Source organism: Poecile atricapillus, chromosome W, assembly GCF_030490865.1.
Source record: "Poecile atricapillus isolate bPoeAtr1 chromosome W, bPoeAtr1.hap1, whole genome shotgun sequence".
In the NCBI taxonomy this organism is placed as follows: domain Eukaryota; kingdom Metazoa; phylum Chordata; class Aves; order Passeriformes; family Paridae; genus Poecile; species Poecile atricapillus.
The window spans coordinates 41,866,113-41,891,939 of NC_081288.1; the positions used below are offsets into that span (position 1 = coordinate 41,866,113).

The 25,827-nt window shown below is 40.9% G+C and overlaps 1 protein-coding gene across 5 annotated transcripts; it reads left to right on the forward strand.

Moving 5' to 3' along the window:
• Nucleotides 1–1,334: 1,334 nt before the first annotated feature.
• Nucleotides 1,335–25,675, forward strand: LOC131592367 (bestrophin-3-like). Of its 5 annotated transcripts, XM_058863831.1 has the most exons (11): nucleotides 1,335–1,488; nucleotides 2,870–2,928; nucleotides 5,172–5,341; nucleotides 7,021–7,115; nucleotides 7,645–7,878; nucleotides 12,876–13,030; nucleotides 13,733–13,810; nucleotides 14,229–14,381; nucleotides 17,628–17,708; nucleotides 18,992–19,143; nucleotides 21,441–25,675. In XM_058863831.1, the coding sequence occupies exons 3-11, from the start codon at nucleotides 5,190–5,192 to the stop codon at nucleotides 22,345–22,347; spliced, it is 2,007 nt and encodes a 668-aa protein (XP_058719814.1). In that variant the 5' UTR covers nucleotides 1,335–1,488; nucleotides 2,870–2,928; nucleotides 5,172–5,189; the 3' UTR covers nucleotides 22,348–25,675. The 5 variants fall into 5 exon arrangements, with proteins under 5 accessions (XP_058719814.1, XP_058719813.1, XP_058719815.1 ...); XM_058863830.1 differs by lacking the exon at nucleotides 2,870–2,928; XM_058863832.1 differs by lacking the exons at nucleotides 2,870–2,928; nucleotides 5,172–5,341.
• Nucleotides 25,676–25,827: the final 152 nt, after the last annotated feature.

Here is a 25,827-nt window from a genome sequence, read left to right on the forward strand (position 1 = left end):
CTCCGATCTGCAGGAATACTGAAGAGCCGCCAGGAAAACCACCTGATACCCACTGACACACAGAGGTGCTATTATTTACTGCTCAGTGAGACCAGCAAACGATTATGCTCAGCAAAGAAAAATGTTTTAGGTCTAAGTAATTATTTTACCAGTGACCTTAAAATATCCCTGTTGCTGAGAATTTTCCTTGCACAGGGCAGTTTCTGTAATAGGATCAGGCAGTATGTTTCTTCATGCCAAGTCACTGAATGCTAAAATGATTTGTCATCTTTCGCCACAGGCCACTGCCTGACACACACATGCCACAGTCTAGTATCTCGCCTGCTTTGACATCAAAGTGTCTTTCTTCGGTCGGCCATTAACAACAAGAAGAAAGGCAAACAATAGCAGAAACTTCTATTCTTTCTGGGAGAGCTTTAATTAAATAAATGGCCTCAAGTAGCTTAATGGGACTAAGGCAGGGGGGAAAACCTTTCATCATAAAATGAATTAAATCTATAAATCTTGCTTATTCTCTCCCCCTGCATTTTTTTTTTATTTACTTCACAGTCACATTATTTCATTCTCTGCTGAAGTTTATGGCAACATTATATGATATCTCCTGGGCTTTCACAGTCTATCACCTTTTACAGCTCATTCTTAATGCCATGGGTCATAAAAGACAGAGTTCATCTCATTTTACAAAGGGGAAGAGGGAAAGAAGTCCTATGTAAAACCTCCAGTTGCAGAAGGGTGTTCACGTGCTGAAATATACAATTGTGAATAGGTCTACTGAGACTTGGTAGCAGCAACTCTGCCTGTTTTGAGGGGTGAGTGATTTCTACAGCATACCCCAAAGACCTGATTTCCCAAATCAAATCAGCAAAGCAGAAATACAGCAAATGCTGTGCTCCAGGGTGGGACCAAGGTGCAGCTGGAGCACATTTTCAGGTTTGGTGGGGCTGTCTCTGATCTTCCTATTTAGATGTAGTTAATCATTGCTATTCATTGATGTGTTTTCACAGGACCCTGTTAGAGACATATCACTTTTCACGACAGGTCTCAGAACAAAATGCTCCCTTCTTGTCCATCCCATTTTGGAGAAAATAAAATGAAGAAAGACAACTGTATGCACCAGCCAAAAGCATTGCAAGATTCTTCATTCAAATGAAAGAGGTCCTTCCGATGGCAAGTGGCGTTATAATTATAGACTAGAAAAGAGCAAGATCAGCAGCTGCTGCTGCTGCTGCTGCTTGCGTTTGTTCCCTGTGTAACTGACAGGACAGAGTACTTGGCAAAAACAGACTTCCAGAAGTGGAAAGACATTTTAACCCCTGTTCTTGTCAGTCCACTCCTCTTAGTGCTCGGCACCAGCAACCCCTTGCTTCAGGTTAAGGGAAGAGCAAGGTGATTATTGCAGATCTGAAGGGGACTTGGTTTAGGACGTCTGAGAAAGAGGAAGGGTCCAGGATTTGCCTTCAGGCTTGGATTGCTGAATCAAAATAGCAGGTCAGTGGATACAGCATAAGCTTAATATGTTTTTATAGTTGGCTTAACTCAAATCTCTCTCACTCACTTTCTCTTCTATGCCGTAAACTAAAAAATAAGGTGAACAATGACAAGGGGTAGGTCTGCATAGAGGTACTATTTATTTATACATTCTGTAACAAGACTTTCAGTTAGGAAATAATGATGGCTCTTATTTTGTGCTGTGGTTTCCCTCTGAATCGTAATGCATCCTGAAATTTGCCAGGCAAAACTCCCATTTACAATTGAGTTCAATATTAATGGAGAGGATGCACTTATATTTTTATCTTTTTATGCCTAAAGTCTTCTGAAGATCTTAGCAAAAGTGGAGCAATATATAACTCACATTTCAGTCTGTGCTTGAGAAAGCTTCAGAAAGTAAATAAACACCAAGTAAAAGAAAAAAACATCACAGATACGAGTCAAGGTCTCTACAGGCATCAAATGGTCATAAACTTGCATTATGTCCTCAAAACTCACAAACCCATACCAGCAAAAAGTCTAGCCCTATATCTGCTGATGAATTTAAGGGCAACATGATAATTAGGAATGTTTTTCATTACATTGGTGCCTGTGGTATCTGATCTAATGTACTCTCCTTCTTCAGCCCTGGCCAAAAGAGTGCTCAGAGAGGAATGTGCTGGGAGGCATCATTATGCTTTGCTCTTCCTGTCTACCTCAGTTTTAGCTTTTTAATTTCCTGTGGCTATAAGTAATGTAGGAAGGACTCACTGCCAACATTCTGCATGTGAACCAAGGGCTTGGGACCACCGTGCAAGAGCCAAAACTTCCAGTTGCAAGGCCTGTACCTAAGTGGTTGTAGCTGCTCTCAGAGAAAAAAAAAACACAAATGCAGATTTAAATTTGTTTTTGCTGCACTGAGAAATCTTACCAGACAAACACATAGCTGTCTTTCATAGCTTTGTATAGTCTAAACTGTTCTGTAATCACCTAATCTGACCCAATGTTTATTTTAAGACATTGATTATTCAAAGTCCCCATATGAACCTAATGATAAATGTTAAGGAAAGCATTTGCTTAGCAGGAAGATAAAACAGAGTGTACCACAGGCAAGGAAAGGCAAGGAAACCAAGGCACCTAAGCCTAAAATTGCTGTAACAGTCCTACTTTTCTTTGCCCCATTTCAGAGGCAGAAAGAAAAGCAGAGACATCCAGTATCTTCCAAGAGTCTCTATTCAGAGTCAAGAGCATTGAGTAAGGCGCTAAGAGATGTCTGGAGTGTGATTAAGTGAAGTATAGTTACTAGAATCAAGCAGACAAATTGCATTTAGTGGATAAAATTCTTCTCTCGGTCTATTGCATGGGGAAATATTCTTAATCCTGATTCGTATTATCACTACAGGTCTGTAATCTGTGGCCAAAGCCCATCCACAAGGCCTTGCAAGACAGGATTTGCTTCAGGTCTGTAGAGAAGGTAGACCCACTTTGTCCAGCTTAGCTACTGACCAGTTTCTGGCACTTTTCACTTTCTGATAGCTGGGAGGAACAAATCCTTCCTGAACCTCCAATGCAGAAATGGAGAGTCATGTTTTTGACACTAATGGCTGCCTTCCTGCAGAGCTGCAGATGCTGCAAAGGTGCTGCAAGCAATCTTTTTTCCTCTGTGACCCACAACAGAAGAGACCTCACAGAAAGTTTAACAGATGCCAAGATACCAGGGGAGACCAGCAGAACCCCTCAGCCCCTGTCTGTCTCATTTATGTGAATTCTTCCTGAAGGTCATCTTCTGTCCTACAATTTGCCCTCAGCTTAAAAATCCTAAACAAGAGGGTGACTATCCAATCCTCTGTTCTGATATTTGGCTGCCTCCACAGTTAGCAATTCATGTTCTGTTTCATCCTGCATTTATCCAACTTCACCCTCTCATTGTGTTGTGCTGAGGGTCTGTGTTCTTGCCTGGCTATGAGCCCTCCTGTTATCAGACATCTTTTCTATATCTAAGTCCCTACATTCAGTCATTCCCACTGGATATTTCCATTAAAAAGTGGATATTAATGGGGAGATAGAGACACACTTGTTGGTGATATGGCTTAAACATGCACTCCACAGCATCAGTGGGCAAGATCTAAAGGCTCCTACAGCAATTCCAGGAAACAGTATATTTTTAAATGTATTTTTTACCCCATTCCTCTGCTACAGTCCAGCCAGATTTCTTTCATTGTTTATAAAGCCCCACTTTTGCTAGAGAATGGACATCTGTGACTCCATTTTCTTAAGCATTGCATCCTGACCACAAGATTTTTAGCAGACAGGACTGCATTTCCATGCATGCCAGTCAGACAAGCTGGCGCTTGCATTGAACTTCTTGGACTACAACAATGACAGCAAAAAATTTCAAGGTCTGTGCCAAGGCTCAGGAGAAGAAAAACTATCATTTGGATTCTAAAGACCAAAACCAATGCTTCTTAAAACAAAAACAAAAACACCAGAAAAAGTAATCTTCAGGCACATGCTGGCAAATATTGAGCAGACATTCTGCAGAGGAAAAGAGACAGCCTGTCAGCAATACAAGGCTTCTGGTGTCTTTTCCCTGTTGATTCCCTTTGTGCCTAAAATAAAAACTGGAAGTTTTACAGGTGTCTTTTAAAGGCTTACTCTATGCTCTGTATCAGATACACAGCCAAGAAGCACAAAATACTTGCATCTATTTACTAGGAATTCAGATTTTTCTTCCCCCCCCCCAATAAATTTGCTACAGTGGCATCACAAAAATATAGGCAAGAATCATATTTGTGATACATAGTGACTTTCTTGAGATTTTGTGCTTGTCTTAATTACTCTCTTTCTTGTATGCTGTATAAAACTGCTTTCATTCACATTTGGAGCTAGGATTTGTTTTATAAGTGTATGAAAGTTCCTGTAGCATCTCCCTGCACTGGGTAAGCAGGTACCAAACCCAGCAAGAAGTATTTACCTGTGTATTTTCAGTTGTACTTTAATTACACCGTGTCTCACACTACCTACCTGAGCAACCCTATGGCTTGTTTTGCATGGCCATGCAATGCTGAAGTATTGATGAGTAAGTCTGGTCTCAAGGAAAGAAATAAAAGCATTTCCCAGCTGATCTCAGCTGCTGTCGTAACTGTTAATGAAAGAAGCAGTCTCCAAATCTCATTTGGTTTTTCAATGATTATAATTTCCACAGCCAGCTAAAAATACTGGCTGGGGATGTACATGCATTTGTGGAATTTAGCTATACTTCTCTTACCAAGAAGCTGAAAAGTTTTGAAGAAAATGTCAAACAAATTTGTTTCCTATTCTTTTCCCACACTACAGTGGAGCAAACTGAGAGTAAGCAGAGACTTCAGAGGTGTAACATGTCCCTGCTACTGCCACCCAGAAAGGAGGCCACATTCATTGCTAACTGCTGAGTTTGGGTGGTTACTGACGTAAAGCCCAAATACAGCCTTGCATCAGTCAATCTGCAGGTCTCAACAGGGCTTGTAACTGCACGATTTTATTTTTCCCTCTCTTTCTATATATATATATATGTGAATACAAACACCATGTATTTATGTACACATACTATTATATATTTAAATTTACAAGTATATCCATGTATCTATCTATACAAGGGTACATTCAGGTTAGGATACACTGTCTAAACTGTTGTTGGTGTCCTGCTTCTCTTCTACTGTTTCTAGGCCCAGCTTACCACGACGATGACAGTCACTTATTCCAGCAAAGTAGCAAATGCCACTTTCTTTGGATTTCACAGATTACTCCTAAGGTGGAAAGGCAGCATCTACAAATTGCTGTACAGAGAATTTATTGTTTTTGCTACTCTTTACACAGCGATAAGTGTATTATACAGGTACACTCTTTCCAATTCACATCTCATTAAATGTTATGCTGAAGTTTCAGACTTCCTAGTGTTAGGCTGATGAATGATGGGGGGAGGTTACTATTTAGTTATTGTCTTTTCCTTGGACATTTTCTAATGTGCTTACCTTTCCATGTTTCCTGTAAGGTGCCAGAGAAAGTATATAGTGTCAATACTGTTTATCATAATCAGTTGATTGTACTTTTAGCCTAGCACTGAGCAAACGCCCTACTGAAGTTAGACTGAATAAAAACTCAGCGCTAGCCTAGGCTATACAGCTTTTGTCATTCTGACATTGAGCTGTCAGTCGTGAGTGTGCCTCCCTGCTTTAGATCATAGGTATAGACCTTTTGCTCTCCCTGCAGAACCCTGTCTTTGGTTGCCTGGTGGGAATTTAACAACATTGAGAGGTAATAATTTTAAAGTGAACTTATATAGCCAGGAAAAACAAAGTTTTGCTTCAAGCTAGGAAGGCGTGCAGCCTTGATTTTTGAGCTTGCAAAGAACCAAGGAAAATTGCGTGGAAGCCAGATGTGGTTATTATCTGTGTGTCACCCAGCACCTGGGAGGAACATGTTAGAAGAAGAATTGCTATTTTCCACCAAGGTGTGAATTAAACAACATATGACAGATGCAATGCATCAGTTGGTACAGTGAAACTTTTAATTGATGAAGTACATTACACAGAAGTATCAAAATTATGGTTCCGTTCTTACCATGACCTCTAATTAGATCTCTGCTTTTTACTGGAAGCAAGGAGAAAATGAGCTTCAGTTTTTCTCTGATTAATCACTATTTTTTTATTCAGTAATCTATACCTGTAAACAAAGAAGGAAAATTATAGCATTAAGATGTAAAGGAACACCAAAGTCTCACTATTATTTAAATTAATCTTTCTTTTATTGAAATGTCAGGCAATTGAAGACCATGGTAAATACACTGCAGAAAGCTTTCTATATGTTCTCCAGTTTTTATTGCACAATTGTAAAACCCACTAAATATTTGTTGTATGTTCCTGTTATAAGAAATCAAAGAATAACTGTAATACTCACATATACAAACAGAATTATACTGAAGCTTGTTGTATTTAATCAGATGTCTTTTCCCAAGGGCAGAAGCTACTGCCATGGTCCACTTGCTATCATTGGGTGAATATTTTCCTGATTGCAAAATAAATACAGTTGTATTTTAATCTTGTAGAAAAGGAAAATTTCATGGGAATAAGAATAAAAAACCTGTTGCAACAAAGTAACATTTTCAAATCAGAGGAATTTGACTGGTAACTTTTTGCAATCCAAGTAGACCTAAGCATTTCCATTATGTACCCCTGTAAAAATGGAGAGTAAGTTCTATTTGCAGACTTAGAGCTTGCTGCCATCTTTGGTATGTATGGGACAGCAAACTGATTCTCCAGATGTATTGATCCAATTAGTAGTGCCAGTCAAATTAGTCCTGAGAAAACTACAAAGACCAGGGAATAATACTGTTGTTTCCTCCAGCTTCTTTAATACCTGCCAAAAGTGTTTAGACCTTTACCTTTAAGAATTTTCTTTAAGGCATTAGCCAAAGTTGCTCCCCAATGCACATATCTGATTATTTATATGTGTTTGCCCTTAGTAGATAGTGCCAGAATATTATGGAAGGACAGATACATTTTATTTTTGCTGCAGATTTTTTCTTACAGGTAGCCAAAAACGGTTCTTTGAAAAATTATCAATTTACTGTGACAAATATGCTGAACAAATCCCAGTAACCTTTGTGCTTGGTAAGTACCAGTTAAAAGTGAAATTATTCTCCAACTCTGTTCAGGCATTTTGTGAATGTTGGTGCATGGAAGCATTTCAAAGCTGACAGGCATATGAGAGGCTAGAGGTTCACAATAATCATCCACTTCCAGGTCTCTTCAAGTTCAAGTTGCTTTTGTCATAGCAACATTTATGCTCATGTTCTTAATACACTAACAGAAAAGGTTTCCATATATCTAGATCTAGATCATGCCCACTAACACTGATATCTTGTAACTGATCTTCCAATGAACTAGATCTACCCTAGGTTTTACTACAGAAGAGGAAATTTGGAAATTTGTGGGTATGAGATACTCAGCTGGAATGTACTGTTACATTGCAATGTCCATTAAATAATTAGTATTTATTGTATCCTGGGTTTTGACATGGTTTATTGCATTTATTCTGGGAAAGGTAGCAGCTTAGTGATATGAACAACGCTCTGCAAACTGAAATTAAAATAACTGAAACCCTGATAGTCAATGGACTTTTTTTCTTTCTAACCCTCAGGTTTCTATGTTACTTTGGTGGTGAATCGCTGGTGGAATCAGTTTGTGAACTTGCCATGGCCAGATCGTCTGATGTTGCTCATCTCCAGCTGTGTCCAGGGCAGAGATGAGTATGGGCGCTTGTTAAGGAGGACTCTCATGCGTTATGTGAATTTAACATCTCTGCTGATCTTTCGCTCTGTCAGCACAGCTGTGTACAAAAGGTTCCCCACCATGGACCATGTGGTAGGAGCAGGTACTGTGCTTTGCTTCCTCAAAATTGCTTTCCTTTCCCTCAGAGGCAAGGCTCAGGGAGGAAAAGAGCCAGCCTCATTTTTCCTTTCCTGTGGCCCCATGTGAGCCTCATACCAACCCACGTCAAAGCAATCACCTTTTTATTAGTGACTTAAATGGCATAACCTTAAGAGTGCATCTTTAATGTTCTTAAAGTCTTTAGCAACACTATAGAAGTCAAACAAGTTTGACACACTTATGTGAATCTGCTTTCAGACCCCATGGAGGCAATAGGCCTTCCCCAAACACTCGACACAGCTTTATCTTGATTTTTATTTAAGCAGACTGCATTTTAAATACATTGCACATTTTAAGTGTTGTGATTTACTAAAAAAATCCCTCAGCCCCAAGGGTTTTTTCTTTCTAATGAAAAACTTACCTTAAACTTAGTTTTTCAAGGATAAATATACTAAGTATTAAACATGTCTTTATTTTCTGTTTCTTTCAATAACATAGTGAGTGTAATGATGATGAGGAGCATTCAATCATGTCACTCTTTGACTGCCTTTCAAGGACTGACTGCTCAGAATTTAAAGGCAAAGTGTGGCACTGTGCCTTCTGACTGGCATGGTCAGTGTCAGAGGTAGAACAGCAAAGCAAAGATATGGGGATGTGTTCCAAATAGAAGTCATGTTTTCTACTGAATGTCTTGAATTTCTTAAAATTATTCCTTTGGCAGAGATTAGTAAGCAAAGTTGTAGCTAGTTAAAATATGCAGTGTGTATATACATATACAGATTTCAAATATGTGTGAGAAGCTTTGGATATTAAAAAAAAAAAAAAAGCCAGGCTTACTGAAATAAAACCCCAAACCATTATGTTGGATACATTGAATTTTAAAGCTCTTTTCCTTGTGCTGTGCAACAAAACTGTTTACCTGAGCCTGTGAGAGGTCAAGGAAGCTTCTGTCACTCTCCCCAGCAATCTGCTTCCACTACGCACTGGAAAATTACAACATTTCCAGGCAGCTAATCCAGCTCTGCCTCCCTATTGCTAGAGACAATCTGTTCCAAAGAGACAGAATGTCACAGCATTGTACCAAAATTGTAGACCAGAAAGCAAGTTTTGATTGTTGGGTTTTTTAACAGTGAAAAATCTACTATAAACTGTGTATGTAAGTATAGATAATATAGTCAGCTCTGGACTTCAGTACTTATTTTGTGGGTTTTAATGCATATTGTGCTGCAGAATTTTTATTGATGCAGTACCGAGCATTTCAGGGTATATTTTGCTCCTATTAACATCCAGTGACTTAAACAATACTCTGCAATAATCCCCTCCCTAGCTCCCTGTGGCATTGCATATCAGACTGCATGCCAGGGAGGCATTTAATATGAATGTGAACAGCACAGTCATCACTGAAACAACTTATGACAATTTTGCATTTTGCTGTCACACTGAGAACAGCCATGACGTAACTATTGCTAATGCACCTCTTTTTTCAGCAAATTAACTGCTTAAATTCATAGATTTTAAATTTGAGAACAGGGCCACAATAATCTAGTCTGGCTCATCCATAACACAAGGCACAAAAGCTCGCTAGCAGCATCCTTTATCATGCTGCAATTTCTGACTGAGCTGTAATACCTTCTAGGAATATAATCAGCCCAGATTTAAAATTCAGATGGATATACTGGAGACTACACTGCATCCTAGGAGAACAGACATTCACAACAGTAAACTTGCTGTTGAAGAGTGACATCTTATTCTCAGTCTGAACTTGCACATCTTGTTATTTTCTGTTCACTGGATTCTGTAATAGGTTTGGGGGTTTCTTTTTTTAATTAGAAGGAAATGTACTTTTTCCCTCAATAGTTACCTGTTAGCAGACTGCATAAAGGCTTGAATGAAACTCAGGAGCTTCACCAACTGTAGTCTCTCCATATAGGATACAGTCTAGAGTGGCTGGACCTTCCTCCTGACTATTTTTCATCTTTTAACACGCTTTATGGAACTGGAGACAGCAGATCCATGGAGATTCACTCCTTTATGATGCTGACTGCTGGGGCACACATGCTTTTAAGTGTCAAATGCCTAGCAGCTGTCCTGAGCACAGCAACTCTGTTGGCTGCAAGGTGCAAGAGGGAAGCTGGATGCTCAAGAACACAACTGTTAAAAAGCAGAGTAATGGGTGAGCAGCTGAGCAGAGAGCCCCCCAAAAGAGCTGATGGGAAACACTGAAGAGAAACATGAGGTGTGAGCTCAGCAACATGAATACCTATGGATGGATGTAAACTGCAGTCACAAATCCTCCACTGGAATGAAGCACCTGAATTAACCCTTTCCCACATAACACAGAAGCAGAAAATGAGGTTTTTATCTACTTGATCCTGTTCCTTCTTCTCTAACCACTAGTATTAAAAATATTTAGTGTGAATAACCTGAATCAGTCTTGTCTCAATCTATTGAGTTTTGACAGAAGAACTGAATACTCTTTGAATCACTTAAGGAAGGGCATGTGTGATTTTTTTCTGAGCCAGGCTTGTGTTCTCATCAATAACTTTCCTGTAAGATCTCTTTGGCTGACACTGTTCACATTAGTGTCCTTTGATTATTTATTGATCGTACTCCATGTCACTCTTCTGATATTTTCATGAGGATTCAATGCTCCGTCATTCCTTAGACCATCCTTTTCAAGATTTTGGCACAATATTTAACAAATATTCCCCATTTTCTGGAGCTGCTCCAGTCTTCCAGTGCTTGTCAAAACCAGCATTGCTGTTTATATGGTTTCTTGGTTAATTCTTTGAATACTCCTAAATAAAAACATCGTGACCATATTTAGAAACTATGTAATTTTAAGAACTGAATTTGGATATTCTCCCCTATATTGGATGGAATATAAAGTGTTTCTTTACCACTGCAATAACAGTGAGCTGTTCTGAACTGTATGCCAGCAGTAAGAGCAATCCAGAATTAGTATTTTCTGCAATAAGAGTACTAGGCATTATTAATATTCATCAAATATTTAATCAATGTTAACACAAATATTTCAATGCCACTTTGAACTTTATAATTTAAAAAAAACAGACTTTGTTGAGCTTTCTGAACAGAAGGTGCCCTGTTTCAGTGGAAAGCAGAATTGATCCTTGCTGTTCTTTGTGACCCCTTCAGGCTGCATCTTTCCAGAGCCTCCAGTGACTTGCATCCAGTGTTTACTCCAGAGTCAATTTTTTGTTTTTCTGTCTGTTTCAGCCTGACAGAAGCGTCTTTTCCTGTCCTGTAATAAGCAGGCTGGCTGGACAGAAACTAAAGGCAGCCTGAAAGACTTTTAGGAGGCAGGAGTCATGACAAGCAGGTCAATTTGTCTGGTTGCCTAGTATTTCTGTGAAGTTGATTATGAGAGGTGGCTGCAAAATGCCCAGGGAACTTTTAAAAACTTTATCTTATTCTGTTCTGAAATTCTATGATACTGCACGAGTACTGTGTCTTGCTGCTGAACATTTCCTCTTCCACAGTGTTTTCTGTCCTGTCCTTGCCTTCCTTCTCAGTAGTTGCAGTATTTCATACCTCCTGTGTAGGCTTGTTTCAACTGTACAATAGTGACATTTTTCTCAACAACAGAATATTTAAAATCCCTGTGGTTAGCAAATCTCCTTTAATTTAATTCACATTTCCATGCAACACAACTGAGTTTCTATGTATTTATTTGTTTGCTGTGTCATGTATCTTTAGCAATGTTAGCCATATTCTTAGTTACTAGTTGGAGTCTACAGTCAATTCTCTTACTGAATTTTCAGCATTCAAACTTGTAACTGGTTGGCTGAGCCCCCTATTTTGGGGCTGTCATGTTACTAAGTTTGTCTTATTTCAGAGTTAATGTCAACAAAATAAACTTTATAGCCACCCTGATAGATGTCACACACCTGAGCAAAAACTGAGATCCTCCAAACTTGACAATTGCTCCAATATCAGAAAATTCAAGATTTGGACAAAGGAAAATGTGAATTTTCTGAGATTGTTTTTGTCAAAGCCTGGGTGGAAGGAAGACAGCAGAGCAGAGCTTTCTTCCCCAAGGGGGTAGAGGTGTTGCTCCAAAAGCCAGCTGCTCCCTTGCCAGTCCCAGGCAGAGACTGGCTCTGGTGCAGGATTTGTCACACTCAGCCCTGGCTCCCCGGTTATGTGACCTTGGACTTGCTTGCAGCAGGGGGAAGCAGGGCTTCACGAGGCAGGGGAACTCTTCAGGAAACCTAATAGCTTCCCAGCACCCCAGCAAGGCAAATTGCCAGGCAGAGAGCAGCTTGCAGCCCCACAGCATGTCACCTGGCCCAGTGTCCCCTTAGCAGCGGGATTTCTGTGCACAATTCCCTCTTCATCTCTTTGCATGCCTTCATAACCCCAAATAAAGCATCAAACAATCTGTCAGGGAAGTATTTCACTGGCAGAAGGCACACACTCTATTGGGCTCTGTTTCGTGCATGCACTTGTATCCTCTGTTGCTTGCTCACTGCTTTGCAGATATAACAAAAAATAATCAGAATCAGGTCATATAACTGCCCTTATATGTCAAAATGCTTCTGAAAGCCATCATCGGTGAAAACTGTTTCAGTTTTGACTGATATAGCCAGTTCCTTATTTTTCTGAAAGTAGAATATGAAACTAGAGAGTAATTTGTACAATTCATAGTATTTTATGTACCTACCATAGATCAGCAGTTAGATATGAGAACACAGTAATAGGAAATTATTGCCTATATCGGTAAAGAGGAATTTAGCGCAGGTAATTAATGCAAAAAGAAGTTCTTGCAAGCAAGATTCGTCCTGGATTTTTATTTTTTTTTTAATTTTTGTTTGTTTGTTTGTTTCAAAGAGGAGATTACTAGTTAGAATTATAAGTTGTGTTTAGCAGAGTTCTATGCAAATATTACATAAACAGATAGAAACATATTCCAAATTTATAGTATCAGTAGTACTGAAAGCACAGAATAAATGAAGGTTGTTTTGGTGTTTTGGTAAACAGGTTTTATGACAAGACATGAAAGAAAACTTTTTGATGACCTTAAGTCTCCCCACCTGAAATACTGGGTCCCATTTGTCTGGTTTGGAAATTTGGCATCAAAGGCACGAAAAGAGGGAAGAATTCGAGACAGTGTGGATCTGCAGACACTGATGAATGTAAGTAGAAAAAGAAAATCTACAAAAAACTAATCTGAAATTGCTATGTTGCTTTTGACTTACAAAATTGGTTTGATTTAGTATGCACAGATCTCCTGTGTCATCTAAATGACCCTACTCAGGATTTATCCCACTTTTTTTTGTGTAACAATGTACACTTAAACACACACAGCAGCATTCACTGGGATTCTTTGTAATATGACTAAGAAGGAATTGAAAGAAGCAAAAAATTGATGAGTAAAACATTATTGTAACATCAATCTAAATTCATACTTGTTCCATTGCTAAAAATATGAGAAAAGAGAATAATTTGGCATTTTGAAGATTTTTATTATCAGCTTTAGAGAAGATAATCTCTCTGAATATTTCATTAAGTGGTAAAATATCCTTTTTATGATACAATATATTCTCTTTCATGTATCACTAGACTGTTAATAAGATAGAAACAGAAGATGAATTGTGAAGATATACAAAGTACACTAAGCACTTCAACTCCATAAACCAAGTCAACATTCAAACGGGGTACTGGGTACCATTATACTCTCAATTTATATATACTATACTTTCTTTTCTCCCTGTCCTTTTATATGTGTAAAAATGAACTGCAACAAAATATTTATCATTCAGAACTGTACCCCATGCAATTTTATTTTGTTATGGCTTCTTGCTGGTTGGTTTTGGTTGTTTTTTTTCCTCTTTTAGGAGATGAATAAGTACCGGTCATGGTGTAGCCTTTTGTTTGGTTATGACTGGGTTGGAATTCCACTGGTCTATACCCAGGTACTGAGCTATTATCTGGTAGAAAATTCAAAACACAATTTCCGTAAAAGGGGGGTTGGTACCAAATATTCATGGTATAAAACATTCATAGTCCCAACCAGAGGCTCTTGAGATATTGAGCACTGGTTCACTCGCACATGATCATGGAGGCCTGGCTAACTACTTAAGGCATATTTAATGCAAAGATGTTTTGAAGATCTTGCATAATTTGGAAGAGGGGAGGGAAGCAGTGAAATTTTTTTCTCTTTCCTAAGTGTTCTTCCTGGCCATAAATTTTCCTGTGGCCTCTGTATTTGCAATACCTCCTACAGATTTAAAAATTATATGGCAAAAGGCAGACAAAGGCCATTGGGTGTGGGTTGCCTTGTGCAAAAGATTGTATTAGTTTATTATTTCAATGAAGTTCTGTTCTTTGCAGGTTGTTACTCTCGCAGTCTATACCTTTTTCTTTGCCTGCCTGATAGGGCGTCAATTTTTGGATACTGACCAAGGATATCAGGGACATGACTTAGATATTTACATTCCAATCTTCACACTGCTGCAGTTCTTTTTCTACGCAGGATGGCTCAAGGTAAATTGGCTTTCTGGCCAGGTGATGGGGGAACCCTCCCTGGGGGGCTGGTCAAGGTGTCAGATCTGAGACACACATGTAAAATCACCAGTGAATACTGAAGTTAGACCAGAGTGAATTCAGCCTGAAGTGTTCTGTGGTCATATAGAAATATCATGCAGTACATTTTTAATTCCACCTGACAGACCATATGGTAAGAAGTGGTTGTGAATCTGAAAGAACCCATTTTAGCAGCCACAAGTCCCCAAGGGCATATTACTTTCGCAAGGCCTCAGGACTTGAACTATAAAGTGACAGAAAAGAGATTAAAAAAATCCTTCCTCCCACTCCATTCTCCAATGGGGAGCTATGGCTGAAGACCTGGCATCAGCTGAAAGGGACTGAATGATACTTTCTTATGATCAAAGCTGGTAGTATCTGCTGTTAACTTCATCAGATGCAGGCAATTAAAGGTCCCAGTTCCAGAGGGCTGTGAAAGAGTGACAGACAATATTGGCTAGAACTCCACTGCATAAAAATATTCATTAAAAAGAAGAGTAATAGAGGAACTGGATGCTGCCAAGCAGCCTGTTGATGACTCCTGGTCTAACGTATCACAATCAATCTGATAGCTGAGTAATTAAGCCACATATCTCAAGGTGGTTCTCTCCTCTGCAATAGACTAATTGGAAAAAAGTTTCTTTGGGGTCCATGTACATTAGATTTCCTTTTGTGCATATTAATCATGGTGGAAACATAGAGCTAACTTTTGTGCTAGAATATAAATTGAACAAAGTTGGCCAGGGTTAGAGACACCTTCCCACAGCCAGCTCCAAAGGACAGGGTAGAGAAGGCAGCACAGTGAGCTGGCAGATTGTGAGGAAAAGTGCATGCAGGACAAGCTCCTCTAGTGCTGTGACCTAGGAAATGAGGGGGAAAAGGATTTTGCTGCATAGGGACCAGCCTGGATGGGAGCAGGAGAGAGGGAAAGGGAGGCTGGTATGGTGAAGGTAGCAACTTCTCCTGGAGAAAAGTGAGGTTTTATTTCTAGTCAGTATCTTCCAGTTATGCTAAAGGGTTAAAAACTGCAAGCTGTTCCTCTTGACCATGCTACTGGTGCTTGTGAGGGGAAATGGGTTTTCCTTCTTCAGCACCCAAGGTTGTTTATAGCTTCTCTTCCAGTTAGGCTCAGAGCTTCTAGCTAGCTCCTGGCTGTGGCAGGTATGAGATGCCATTGTAAGTGAAAAATCTTCTGCATAAGGAAATGAAAGGGAGGAGAAGAAGCTTTTAAAAGTTAATTTAATATCAGCAGTGTTTCCTCAGACTAGAGGTTCATCCAAACCTCCAGTGCCCCACGTCAGGATATTTTTGTCTTGAAGGTTACAGCCGGTTTCCTGCCGAGTGTGTTGGACTTTGGCTGCCAGGCAGTAAAAAGGGCCCTGAAGTATTGACTTCCAGTAACTTGGCAATTCCTCAGAAATAATGGGTAAACTGAGCTCATTCTTTGGCCTCAAGCCTAATCTGTTATACCTATAATACAGGGCCAAAGTTTCCCATTACATGAGACTCTTCTAAACCCCCTTTTTCATTACAGGGACAGATGAACTGTCCAAATACAGAGTTTAGTTTTCCAGCACTACATTCCTTTCTGGAGAATAAAGTCATGTCTCACATGCCAGTACCAGGTCAGCCAAAGAAAAGCCACCACCACTGTCTGCTCTGTCCCAGACCTCACTTTTTTAAGCTCATGTGATAGGTTTTATCGTGGATTTTTGGGTGGTGATCAAAGTTGATCCATGTCTTCCCTGGAGAGCCACAACATAGACTGTGTTCTGGTTCCTCCCTATTGCAGCACTTTCATAGTTGTACCCAAAATTTAATACCATGTCAAGGAGTGTGAGCAGAGGTGACCCCTGTCTCCTTTCATTGCTCCCACCTTAGAGGTGTTTTTGTAGTGCTAATCTACTCAGCAGTTCTTTTGTCGTGTGCCAACGCTGCCCTGGGAAGTGGTGGCCTTGGAGAGTCAGCAAGTGCTTATCCACAGGTACAGCCTAGAGGCACGTAGGAAAAATATCCAGGGAGCAACTGCCTTACAGCTATAAGTTATTTAGATCATATCTGTCCATAGTGAGTTTAATGAGCAGGACTGTTTAATCATACAGTTGCTTTACCCATACACATATTAAACCAAGTACCTTACTGCTGCTCCTGTGCATGGCTATAGTGACCACAAAGAATGCTTGGAAGGGTGTTATCAAGAATGTGTTTAGCTTCGAAACCAGGGCTTGAAAAGATAAACAGAAGGAGAAAAGAATGGTGGGGAGAGGGTATTTAATGTGTGTACCAAGAAACTAGGAAATAGAGAAGCAGTCTGAATTTCCTAAAATTTTTTAAACATTTTTCTATTTAATCTTTTTTTACCTCCATCAGCAGCTATGTCAATAGCTTACTCTTCCCCACAATGTGCTTTAGTGATTATGGGGGTGGTGGGGGCAGTCTCTGGGGATTTTTTCACTGGCTATAGGGAGCCAGAGAGGGTTCCCTTTCCAGAGTAGTTCCAGACTAAGGTACCTCACTACAAATGTGCCTGAGCTCCCTGTCTGATTGTGTCCTCCACAGGATGAGCTTCTGCCCTGCCCTGTTTTAACCATTTCAAGTACAGAAACCCAAGCCAGCAGATTGAATGAAAGAACAGACTCAGATTCTGTCTCTGGGATTTGGCTAGCATGATGCACAGAGTTGACTTGAGTCAAGTTTTTTTTGTAGCATGCTCTTCCTCAAAAGCCTTGGAAGGTTGCCATTGGGGTTAATGCTGATAAAGAAGCAGAGGCTAAGGTGGAGAGATGAGCTCTACTCCCTCCAGTAGACTCCAGCTGCAAGGCTTGGGAATACTGACCCCATGCAGACAACAGTGCAATAATATAGAGCCTCTAGCTGCTAAGCCATTCATTTCAATGAGCCAAAGACAGCAGTAAGGAAAGGTAATGACTATTGGATGTGACAATTACCTTGGCCCTGACATGTCTCAGCTCCCAGTAGGCCAGGGCTGGCAATGATGATTGACAGCACCATGAGGCACAGAGATATGAATCTATAGTGAAAGCAAGCTGTTCCTTCGCTAGGCTGGCAGAACCATCACACAGGAGCTCAAGCTATGATTGCAAGTGACAGGCAGGGAGAGACAGAAAAATCCAATCCTAATTCCTCTGCAGCAGCAATCCTGACATGGCATGCCAGCCTTTCTTCACTGTCTTGTTTTCTTTCCAGGTCGCTGAACAACTCATTAATCCATTTGGAGAAGATGATGATGATTTTGAAACTAACTGGTGCATCGATAGAAATTTACAGGTTGCTGTTGCTACTTCTACTTCCAGCTTTTCTCTACCATAGGTTATCATTACATCTAATACTATGTCTTATACTGAGGAATAAATCAGGGCAACAAGTGCCAGCAAAACATATCCTTTCCCTGAAGGATTACCTGTGGCTGTGATCCACAGAATTTGTTTTCACAAGCTAATTCGTTTTGATTTTGTTATTTGGCATTTACAATGCCTGACTAACCATGCAAACAGCTGACCTTAAATTATAAGACCCCTCTGTTCCTGGAAAAACATGTAATGTAGGTCAATCCTGCAAAATCCAAAAGTCGTTCCCACATAGATAAGAACATATTTTGTTAATCTGAATGTCTCAAGATTAAAATACTGCATATGAACCACCCTTTAAAAAGAAAGGTAGCAAAAATAGTAAAAAGACCAAGCAGGACCCTGAACTAATAAGCAGGCCAGTACCATGATTCACATTCAGATGCTGTCAGCCAGGGCAGTATCTGTGGTCAGCACAGGAGCCAGTGTCCCCAGCCACAGGGGCTATGAGAGGACAAAGGGTACAGTTTTATTCCAGTTACCCCAAAGAGCCCTGGCTGTTGTGCTGTCAAGGAGAGCAGAGACGTGAGGAAGTCCCACAGCACCCACAGCTCCCCTTGCATAGAACCAGGCACAGAGCTGGCTGAGGTGCTGTCAGACTCCGCTCCAGCAAAGCAGAGCCCAGGAGTTAGGGAGAGCAAGGGCCAAATAAACCACCAAATTAAGCAAAGTAACCAGACACAGGTATGTGCAAGAATGGGAAAACACTTCACACTGACAAAGATGCTCTCTGGCTTAGTGGGATACTCATGCTACTGTGCCTTAGAACCTGTTGTGTAAAATTTATTAGAGGGATGTTCACATACTTGATTTGGAATGTCTTAAAATGTCAGTAAAGCCTATCAGAAAGATTCTTGACCTCTGGACATTTTAAGGAGCACGTGTGTAGTACTTTACACAGACTTTCTGTAGCACATGAAGGATCACATTTAACTCATTATACATGTGGGAAGGACTTCAACCTGGGGCAAATATCTTTGCAGTACAGAAGATTCAAGTTATGATAAAATCTGTGCTTTCATGAGTCTAGGCAGATATAGGGGTTTTATTTTATGATACTGAGTCTCCTCCTAATGCCCAGGCCATCATACACTAATGTTAAAGGGTTTCTGAAAGAAATGTTGATCCAGAGAGTATAAAGTAGACTATTTCATATACTCCACTATGTTGAAAGTGACATGATTTATGCAAAAAAAATTTAAGGTTTCACTTCTGGCGGTGGATGAGATGCACATGAATTTGCCAAGGATGGAAAAAGATATTTACTGGAATGATACCTCTGCCCGGCCACCCTACACAAAAGCAGCTGCTGATTACTGCATTCCTTCATTTCTTGGATCGACTATTGAGATGGGGTGAGTGGCACTAAGGGTCCTTAATGCCATCAGAAAGATCAGCACCCCGAGAGTCTGCAGTGACTGGCAGACAGTCAGTGCAGGGATACGGGCTCTGATGGTACTGCAAGCAGAGAAAATGGAAATGGGAAAATAGGAGGGAGTGGACAGGCTGGTGTTGGTGGGAGGATGTCTGCAGTGGTCCATGTGCTCATCCAAGCTGTGCACGAATATCTTAAATTGTATAATCATTAAACAGAGCATGTTTGTAGGGAGGGTGTGCTGATAGTCTCTGAGCACAGGGTGATACCTGAGAACAGACTGACTTTTCTCAATAATATTTGCTTTGCTACATTTTCTTCATGCATTCCCAATTAGCAAAACAGCTATTCCTTTGTTCATTTAGTTAGCAGACAAAAGTTGAAATCAGTCCAGATGTCTGTGAAGAACAACAAGAAATCATCTTAAATGTTGTATGACTTTTCATTGACAAATAATCTTGGCATGGAAGTAGAAATGGTCAGATTTTGTGAAGGTATGAAGAGGATTTATTTGCAGAGATCAACAAAGAACAATGGTTACAAAGAATAGAGGGTGTGGGATAGTCCCCCTGTTGTCAGGATCTGTATGAGAAACCAGTGACAGGCCAGTTAGCTTAGAAGCTGTTAGTTTAAATACTTGTGACATGCTGTAATATAGACAGGTCAACAAGTGTAAATACCATCAAGCTTGAAAAAATACCAGACAAGCAGGTGTTCACATCTGAAAACCTTTTTCAAATCTTTACAGAAGCCATTTTTCTAACTTTAAAAATTATCTCAGGATATTTATAATTTTCCCATCATTTCCCACCTTTATCAAAATAAAATGTCTTCAATTTTTTGTTTCATTTGGCCTCAAAATTGTGTTTTTTCATTTTTGTTCCTCTTATTTTTTTCATTCTTGCATGCATTCTACTACAAAGGACAATGGTTTATATGAGCTCTTTTTATCGCACACATCCTTTTCAGAAGTTATTTCCTTCTGGAAATAACTATAAAATGGCAAAAAGAAAAGTAAAGAAGAGAGTAAAAAAAGTAAAGAAGAAAAATTAATAGAATATAATTTATTTTAAGATAATTTCTAGGGGGGAAAGGTGGCAAAGAAGAAACATCATTAAGTCTGCAAACAATTTTTTAATAAGAAGTACTTCACACAAAAAATGGAGAAAGGAGTGAATGAAAAGTTGCCTTGGATAGCTCCTGTGGAATGCAAACAGCTCTGATGTGTTTACTTTTTATTAATTATCTTCTCATCTGAACCATTTCTCTGGTTATATCTCCAAAAATAATGGATAGTTCTTACGCAAACTTAAAAACAAGCTCTAAAAATTCTTCCAAGTCCAAAGCAAATATATAAAACTTCAGCCCAAATGCAAAGTCTTCTCCAGTCACCTCAAGCTAACATCTGGAACAGGCTGCCCAAAGAGGTGGTGTATGTCCCATTCCTGTAAACATTAAGGTCAGGTTGGATGGGGCAATGAGCAGCCTGATCTAGTTGAAGATGTCCCTGTTCATGGCAGGGAGGTTGCATTAGATGCCTCTAAAGGTCAACATAAACTATTCTATCATCTTTGCAAATGCTGGATGAAGTTCCTTTGTCCCTCCAGTACTGTTGCCTGCCTCTGCTCCTTGCCTCAGATTTGGCCAAAGCCCCTTTGCCGTTCTTGTCCTTAGGACAGGTAACTGGGCTGGTTTGGCTTGTCCAGACTGCACTGAGCCAGTGATGTGTACTGAATTCACTGGCACGTGCAGCAATAGTTGCTCTCATGAAGCACCAAGGCTGTGCAGAAGAAGAGTACCAGGTACAGGTGAGACCTTCAGACACACTGTCATGCCCAAGAAGTAATTGAGATTTGGCCATCTGAGTAATTTCAACATTTTTTGAAACTGTTGTACTCTGTTTCCAGCTGTAGCTTTTTCACTGTTGCTATTTTTGCCTGAAGGATTCTCCTGAAAAAGTAACTACAGCACTGAGTAGGGTTCCTTTCTCTCCTTTCCCTCACAAGCATAGCACAAACCTAGCACAAACCTAGCACAAGCCTAACCATGTGGAGTTGCCTCAGAAGGCTGCAGCTCAAGTATGAAATGAGGGTGCCAGATTCCTGTCTGGATGCCTTTCCTGGCACCCTCATCCTTTTCTTCCTTCTCTTTAGGGACACACTAGGGCCTTGGTTCCTGTGTCTTGGCTTCTGTGTCAGAGACAGAGGGATAAATGTGCATAGAGACCCAATGCTTCCTATATTTAAGTGACATCTACTACCTGGCTTTATTTGGCAGGCTGGCTGATACTGAATTCCTCTATGGGGAAGAGTGGCCTTGGGAAGAGGAGAAACACCAGAGACAGTATTCAGTTTTGAGAAGAGTCAAGAGGTTTCTCAGCGTCCATGAGGGTCCTTCATACCCAACTCACCACCGCTACAGTCGGCAGACGAGTGAGAATTCGGTGTTTTTCCCAGCAGATGAAAAGGGGCACATCAGACGTCTGCAGGAAATGCACACAAGAGGGAGGCACTCTACCGCAAGCTTCAAGAAGAAATATGAAGGAGTTACAAGAAGTAACAAACTTCATGGTAGCCGGGAGCTAGGACCCATAACAGAAACCTCAAGGAATGAGGCACAGTTTGGTGACAGTGACACTTCATCTGAGACAACCAGGCCAGTGCCCGAGGTCATCGTTTCTGAAGCCCAGGAGATTGAACCTGATTTGCTGGACAAGCCAGACCTGCCAACAGAGCGCTCTGCAAGCATGCCAGAAGAGAAGCTCCAAAGGATCCTAGCTGAGGCAAATGTGGCTCTTCTGAACAAACACTTTTTCTCCCCAGAAATGACTCCATACCTCTCAAGTTCAGAGGTGCATCAGTCACTTCCTAGTGTGATAGGAGAGCATAAACACGAGCCTCAGGTTAGTAACATAGCTGGTCTCATAACAGACCATGAGAGAAACCTTCAGCGATGGAGTTTACCAAGCTTCCATAGTCCTAGTACAGCATCAAATGCTGATGCTGCACCACCTTCAACAGATTCTAGCACAACTTCACAGCAAAGGACATTGAGTGATGGAAAAAATGCTACTTCTGCTTCTGCTCCACAAACATTTGAGATGCAGGACTTATGGGAAAACCTGGACAGTAAAGAAACAGCCATAGTAGAATTTTCTAATGAGGAGAGTGAAAGAAAACTTTGACCATTCTTCCTCTGGGTTTGACTGAACTTCTTGTCTTATCTTGAACGTGGTTCTCACACAAATTCGCTGAAAGTCCAGAAGGGCAGACTCGATACTCAGACAAGTCATGAGCAAGATCCAAGAGAGGATTTGGGCACCTATATAGGAGGCATTGTGATGCCATACTTTAAGCCACTTGGTCACTGGCTTGAGATCTGTGACCCTGTGGGAAATATATTTACAGGGAGAGCTGGGAGCCTCAGGATGTATATGGCGGTGAGCTGTGTAGACATAACTAGAGGAAACACTAAGGTTATCAAAAGAATGGGTATGGTTCTGTCCACTTTGAATATACACTGAACTCTGCTGCCTTTGTCTGCTCCACCAGCTTGAGGTCTGTGTCATCCCTGTAAGATCTAACAAGTTTAGGGTTCTACTCAACTAGCTCAAAGGCAAGACGTGGGCTTAATTCCTTTCTCACCCTGGAGAAAACCAGCCCACCATCTCTCACTGCCTGAAGGAACATTTGAAAAATCAGGCCCCTCATTTGTGTAGGACAGTATTCTGCCCCACTCCTGATGAAGCTATGCCACTAAAGAGTAGAAAAAAATAAAAGAATTAAATGTTTCATTTCATTTTTAAAAATGGAAGGTGCAAAACACCTGACGAGCTGTGCATGGGATGACTGAGCCTTGGAGCACATATGTGACATACCCAGTGACACTTTATTGTAAAATGAGGCTCCCAGGTGGCCTCCCTAGCAATGACAGGGCTGCAGCACTCTCTCAAGAGGTGATGGAGTTGCAAGTGCAACTAAGCTTAGTGCTCCACTCTTGTGGAGATCTTCAGCTGGAAGTGCACAGGCTATAGTCATCCCAGGCAGACACCAAAGGGGCCCATGACTCCTACCAAAACTGTTCTCCAGTTCCTAAACCTCTCCCCCATTCCCATGCTTCCCAGATGTACCACACACATTCTTGATTAACCCAAACCTGAGACAGCATTAGGTGGCTCCTGCTACTCCAGGGATGACCAAGCCACCTCCCTAAACCTGCTGATAGTGACCTGACCTTTCAGCTATCACTCCTGCAAGAAGTCTCAAAGTAGGCCAGGAAAGCAGCCACAGCTCCTTGGGTTTAGCTCTGACCCATGTTAAATTAATTAAACGTGCAGTCTGGAGCATGTTGCCAGCATTCTCCACTCTGTGAGTATCCAAGTAGAAGACAGACAAGGGAGAGACAAGGTAGCTCAGGGACTGAAAAAACAGAGAAAGGGGGGGACTGAAAGTTAAGAGTCTGCAATAACCAGCAAAAGCAGCATGGACTGCATGGACAGCAAGTCCACCCAGCTCTCTTGCTCAGAAGGTTGCGCTTCAAAAAACAAATCAGCCTCTCTGCCATGGTCATTGGAAACACCAGTGGCTCCTGGGAGTCTTTAGCACTCCCTGATCCTGGGAAGGGAATGAACAGACCTCCCTGTTTCTGCTCCTTTGGCCAACAACTTAAGTGAGGAGCCCTTCTAGCTGGTACCACATACATCAGGACTCTATCTCATCAGGGTAGGCTTTGAACAAAAATCAGTTGCCCTCCCCACTTGTACTTCTTCCAGCTTTATTTCAGTCTGGAAAATAGCTCCTGCTGCTGTATATTAGGCACAGTCTGAGCAGAGCCATGCTCTCAAATCCTCCAAAGACACTAGACAACAGCACATGTATCCCATCAGTTTAGGAAGCAGAGGACACATGGCCCAAGGAAGCACTGTTTAAACTCATATTATGGGAATTCCTGATATGCAGGGAAGCCAAGCACAGATTTGTCAGACACCTATGGAAGGACTTCTTCACACCATGAGAAGAGGTGACACTGGTGTCTGACAACAGCTTATTGAAATTTGATCACAGTTCGGAGTCAGGTGTTCTGGTGCAACCTCACCCTTGCCACTCCACAAGTCTTCAGGCAATTCAGGTTGCTATATTCAGGTTTGACCAACAAAATGAGAAACTCTGGAGTGAAATCATACAGAAATGAACAATGCCTTGGCCTAGCAGTCCAATTTTCTGAATGGCCTTATGCAACTTCTGGAAGCGTTCCCTTTTTCCTCCTGATTCCCTCTTTCTTCTTGTAGCTGAAGCCACATTTTGCAATTCAATGTTTCTCAATCTAATTGCGTCTGCAATTGTCAAGGAACTTAACTTACCAATGAGCTTAACTTACATAAAGGGCTAATTTTAAGTATAAACAATATATTTTAAGGACAGCCAGATAGCTCCAGTCACACAGCTGGGAGCAAAGTAAAAGTAACAGCTGCTCTCCTCTATAGGACTTTAGTTAAAGTCAGGAGAGCAACACAAGTTTCTGGGGAGTTTGTCCGTACTCCTCCCAGCTGTGCATGTATAGGAAGGGTTTTCAGCAGCTGTGAAGGAAGCCTGGCCCTTTTTCTAGCCCTCTCTTCACAGTAGACAAGCTTGAGGAGTGTGCTTTCCACTGTAAGGGAAATCAAGACACAAATTAAAGATACCTCAAGTGTCCACCACAAATCTGCACTGAGAGTACAGTTCCACCACACCTCCTCCCTCTAACCCTTCACACAGCTTCCACCAGGGCTTAAGGTATTGGACCAAAGTGTTCTTTGTCCCTAACCCAGACATCAGCTTGTTTCATCCCAGCACTGTTAAGTGGGAAAAGCTTTCCCAGCTTCTCATCATCCAGCTCTGCTCATCTTCTTCTCAGGTTGGCCGCTGCCTAGGAAGCACACTGCTGCTTTCCATCAGGACATTATACATCTAATCAGCAATGATTTTGCTACCTCTCCCACTCACTCTGCCAGCACTCCCTCGCCCTGCAACTGTGTTCATTACTTGATGGAGGCTAAGGGTGGCCACGCAGCAGCCATTAAGTAGGCAAGAGCTTCAGTTAAGCTGCACAGAGGTGTCTATTACACATGTAGATACATGCTAAATTAGGAATTACAGCTCTGAAGTCACAGTGAAGTGTGAAGTCACACAGTGCCACCTGTGATACACAACCAGCATTTCATACAGTGGGCCAGCTCCAGGTTAGCTATAGTATTCTGTTCATTGCTTCTGAAGAAGCTAGTGCTGGGATAAACTACCAGAAAAATTTCCTCTCCTCATTTAGTCTTATCTCACTTTGGCAAACATCAGTGTACTCTGATTTGTATTAAACTATCATTTGGGATTATGTGCTCTCTTAGGCACTTCTCTCAGTAAACTATTTGCTTTGGCATGGTAAATGGAGTATTTTAGCAAACCAAACAATCTACAATTCATGTTCACAGGTATAAGCAATGTTGAATTACTGCATGAATAAAGGCACTTTGAGAAACACCATCATCCTGGTTATACTGAACTCTCAAGAAGCTCTTCTGGCAAGGCCTTGACCTATCATGCAAATCAACTTGATGTCTACCAGGAACAGCAAGGCACTTGCAGAAGCTGGCCAAGTTGGACAAGGATAGAACAGGTCCAAGATAGACAAGTAG